Source organism: Triticum dicoccoides, chromosome 2A, assembly GCF_002162155.2.
Source record: "Triticum dicoccoides isolate Atlit2015 ecotype Zavitan chromosome 2A, WEW_v2.0, whole genome shotgun sequence".
In the NCBI taxonomy this organism is placed as follows: domain Eukaryota; kingdom Viridiplantae; phylum Streptophyta; class Magnoliopsida; order Poales; family Poaceae; genus Triticum; species Triticum dicoccoides.
Window position 1 is genome coordinate 13,445,328 of NC_041382.1, and position 4,691 is coordinate 13,450,018.

At 39.9% G+C, this 4,691-nt stretch overlaps 1 protein-coding gene across 1 annotated transcript; it reads right to left on the reverse strand.

Moving 5' to 3' along the window:
* Positions 1-407: 407 nt before the first annotated feature.
* LOC119358647 (9-beta-pimara-7,15-diene synthase, chloroplastic-like) lies at positions 408-4,691 on the reverse strand. Its single transcript, XM_037625106.1, has 14 exons — positions 4,477-4,691; positions 4,136-4,191; positions 3,763-4,042; positions 3,502-3,682; positions 3,136-3,356; positions 2,928-3,048; positions 2,751-2,848; positions 2,442-2,656; positions 2,252-2,364; positions 2,066-2,161; positions 1,771-1,989; positions 1,533-1,674; positions 1,145-1,390; positions 408-1,028 (listed from the first exon to the last, which is right to left on the reverse strand). The coding sequence occupies exons 1-14, from the start codon at positions 4,664-4,666 to the stop codon at positions 696-698; spliced, it is 2,511 nt and encodes an 836-aa protein (XP_037481003.1). The 5' UTR covers positions 4,667-4,691; the 3' UTR covers positions 408-695.

A 4,691-nucleotide genomic window follows, 5' to 3' on the forward strand; every position in this document is an offset into this window, starting at 1 on the left:
CTTTCCTCCAACCAAAACAGACCAAGTCAGCTTCTTTGTAACTTACATAGGAACTTTTACGTAGATGTAGCATTGCTCCTTATCTTATCCTCTTGCATGCTAACAACTTTGACTAGGTGTGTGAGCTACACATGAGTTCAGCTGTACGTGCCCATTGGTTGGATAAAGATGACATTAGCCTGTGAATTTAATTAATAAACTAACAGCAAAAATATCCAGCCACGTGAGCATCAATATGAGACGTGGGCTCTACAAATCAAGTCCACTTAACCTGAGAAGATTAACATAAGTATACGTATGTGGACTTGTAAACAATCGTGTATACAATCACGTGCTAGCCCATTCCAATCAATAAGTTTTCCTTATTTGTACATGCATATAACATTGCTGTATATTTATTGTTTGCCCATACACATACATATGTGTTTGATAAAAGGTGACAAAATCTCGTCAAACAATCACTATAAACGTCACCTCGAGCTAACTATGCCATTGACCAAGAAGGTTCAGACCACATGACGGAGATCCTTTATTGAGTTCCTGCCCTTTAACTGGTGGCATGCATATCAATCAGATACCGGTGAGTGACTCATCTTTGTAAGGTTCATATGATTACTGTCGCATTTACTCTCCCCGCTTGGTATATTTCCTTGTCATCTATATATGATCAGGATAATAGCATAAGGAATCCTTGATTATTTTTGTGATTGAACAGCCAAAGGACTGGTTGTTTGAAGTTTAAGTGGCTCTCTGAATATTGCATTCATCGTGCAGAGCATTTCTTTGGGCGAGGAAAATCCGTCGGTGTGACAGTAGAACAAGTGAGCTGTCTTACAAAACCTCCAGAACACATCCTTGCATGGCCTAGGAACAACACGTTCTTCTCTAACAACCAGCCTTAGCAGGTCTCTCCGACACGAGGCTATTGACTCTTGTATCGCCTCTTGAGCAGCTGCAATGGACATGGAACCCTCACTGTGAAGAACACGCAGTGAGATGATGTTCACTTTTCCATCACTGGACTCCCTCTGCAACAAGAAGTAGATCATTATTAGGATCTACCCAGTGCCAAGATTAATCTGCACGGCAGTGATAAAGTAACCCATTGCTATGAATATTTTGTTAGAGATGGAATGAGAAGTACCTCAAAGCCTTGAGTATCATTCAGGAGACGGCCACATGTGCCCATTAATTTAAGCAACTCATTGTACTCCGGGTCTTTGATAATATGATTCTCGAGTTTTTGTTGGACCAAATAGAGTGATGTGAGGATAATGGGACCCATCCCGAATGAGGTTACCGCTTCTGTCATGTATTGCTCAACTGTTGGTACATATTCACTCCGTCGCCATTCCGCCTCGGTCGCTGCAGACCTCAAGTAATGTAGCCACTGCAGATGAGTATGGACTTTTTAATATACAATTTTATTTATTTATTTTGTACGTAGCTAGCCACAGCAGCCATGCCATTCTTATCAACTTGGAACTCAATTTAGTATATCTCAGAATAAGAAGATCACACAAGAAGCTCACTGTTTCATCCAGGTGCTTTGTAACATCGAGGTTTTGTACAGCAGAAGCCATCTCTCCGATCTGCTTAACTGTAGTATAAAGAGCAGAAAATACTACTTCTACTTGCTCAGAGTAGAACTCAACTTGGTGATGCTGATCCCACCTAAGACAACCATTGGCAAAAAACAGCGAAGATGACTCATTAGCAAAGCACTACTTCAGAAAGTGTAGACAAAAAAATCAAGTTAAAGAATTGTACTTCTCTACTAATGCTATGAGGTTTTCTTGTTCTTCTTTGGATGCTCCAACATCAAAGAAGTCATCAGTAACAAGTACGAGCGCAATAGTTTCCGCACATGCAATACGAGCATCAGAGAATTCATGAGCGGATATGGTTGCAGCAGCAGAGAGATAACAATTTATAAGACTCCCTTTGCGTAGAAATCTTAGCTCGTGCAGCCTGTTTTCTTTCTCCCACCTGTCAGCACAAAAATTAATTCAAATAATCTATATAAACATAATTTAATCAATTGGAAAAATGATAGTCAAATTACCTCTCGAGGTGGCTGAGTTCATCCTGGTATATAGATTGAGAAAAACTGAAATCTTGAACAGCAAAATCTAGAAGATCTTGATTAACATGACACAGCCTGATCCATAAAAGTATTTTTGTTTTTTTGTAATTAACATATATTGACATGATATCACAGACATTTCTTTTTCAGAAAAGAGAGCCTTACAAGTTTTTTGTCTTTAGCGGCTCAGAAACCCTAGAGTCAAAATGTTCAATGTTCCTCTTACGGTCTAGAGCTTCCACTGTTGCATAAAATGGAAATTTAAGAGTATATTCTACCTGAAATTACAAAAGAATAATATTAAATGTAAATTGAACTGCCAAATGAAATGGGGATTTTAAATTCATACACTTACCTCTCCAAAAATTGGTATTCTGTTTGTCCCATTACAACACAACTTTTCTGTCAATAAGCGGCCTGACCAGTTACTTATGTTCTCCAGGATCAATTCATTTTCTGACAAACATACTTTCGAAGCCTTGTATAACTCTAATAAAGAATTTGTTTGACTTAAATAGCCTTCAAGTGAGTTATGGAAAGTGGAGGCCTCAGCAACATGGGACAACTCATCTGTGCAAGATTAATTTTTGACTGTAGTGAGTAAAAATCAAGGGCAAAAGAGAAAGTTTGTTAGGAGAAATGGAATTTTGATCAAAGTATCTACCTGATGAAACATCATATCCATTCATCCGTAAAAGGCGAAACGCCATTGCACATGTTTCTACATCTTGAATTATTTCCTCCTCTCTCTGTAACCAGGAACTGCAAAGTGAATACAGTCAAGTTGACATACTAGCTACTAGGAACAGGTATCAGGTATTTACTCCGGATTATTAATTACATGTATGCCTTGTCCAGGATGGTGTTTATGTCACTGGAAAAATGGCGAGATATTCCAATCTTTTCGAGCATATCCACCATTGAGAGCTGATAATATATATTCTGTGGGTATACTGTTGGTACTGTAAACGTATAATGGCATTAAGTATACAGCAACAAAATCTGCACCCTGGGAGATCCTCCACAAAGGAAATTAGAGAAATACACACCTGCACCACCAAATATTCTGACAATGGAGTCGAGGTACTGGAGAGCTTTATTATCATAGTAGTGCACTAATGCAGCAGCAGTTGCGGCAGGAGAGTTGAACAAGGACCCATTCTTTCGCTGGAACTTCATAACTTGATTGTAGTCCAACAAGTTTACTAACCTTTCTTCAGCAACATAGGCCAAATATGCTTCTTTCCCACAAGATTTCTCCTCAGCCAGTCTAAATAAAATCAAGTGTAAATTTGTTATTATGTTACATCAAAAGAACATATAATCGATACTCGACCCCCTTTTTCCTATGTCAAACTTGATTCCTACAAAATTACAGCAATAGTCATGGCACCCTTCTCGTTTTCATTTCATACCTTGTCAGCTCCATCTCACGGAGGTGAAGTATCCCACTGATATCAGTTTCTCTGACTGGAAATTCCAAACCCATCGTGATAGCATGGTTAAGCATACCAGGGAAAATAAGATTGAAGCCTACCGGAGAAACAATTTGCTCATTCTTGACAGTGGAGACATTCCTTCCAATAAATTCTAGTCCTTCGAGTATCATTTTATACGCGTGAAGATCTTTCAAAGAAGAAAGTTAAAAATACAAGTATTAAAACAATTACACATACCTCTCCTTATGTGGCAGGAGCCAATGTTCCATTTCTTAAGTGCAATGATACAGGCCAATGTGGATAACATAATATCCTTGTTTGCTAATAACCCAAATTCGTTGATACCCCAAGACCCACTAGAGTGTTGATTTTGCAGTATCCATTCAACACACCGAGGGAAGCATGGAGCCTGCGGATCCGAGTCCGGCAATGGCACCATAGCCACCCATGCCGTGTCATACGCAGATGGCGAGAATTCAGGTTTTTTGAGATGCTTTCGTATTCTAGCATCCAGTTCCTAGTTTACATTGATCAAAGCAACACGAATCTCACCATGGCACGAACTTGAAACATTTATCGAAAACAAGAGTTAGGATAGCAATGTTCATACCACAGCACTGCATGGTCCTATAGTTTGTCCTGCCAACATCGCCTCGGCAACATATGCTGTCGGATGGAATATATAACACAAATCAATTATATTATATGGCTCTAAATTCAGAAATACAAATATGAAGTAGCAACCTTATATATAAAAGTAAGTTTCAGAAAACCAAGATTTCAGGCATTGGTAAACAGAGAACAATTATATTGTGTATCTCTTCCACGGAAAAAAAGCAACAAAATACCTCATGTTGTGCGAAAATGCTCTGGCCAAAGAAAGCTCTATCCTAGCAAAGCTACGGACTCTTATTCCCTAGCAGAAGGAGAAGAAATGGAGAAGCAATGCACCTGGTTCAGTGGAATGAAGCCTGGAGGCTAAGCAGGCGAAGCTGACGCGCGGAGGCTTTCCTCTTCCATGATGCTGCACCTGCAACTCACACTTTGACACGGACGGTGGAGCGGCCGGGAGGCGGACGGCCTGGTGAGGCGCAGATTGCAGGAGGGTGCAAGAGACACTAACTCGTGCAGGATTTGCCATGGGAAATGGGCGATCACCAGGGTTT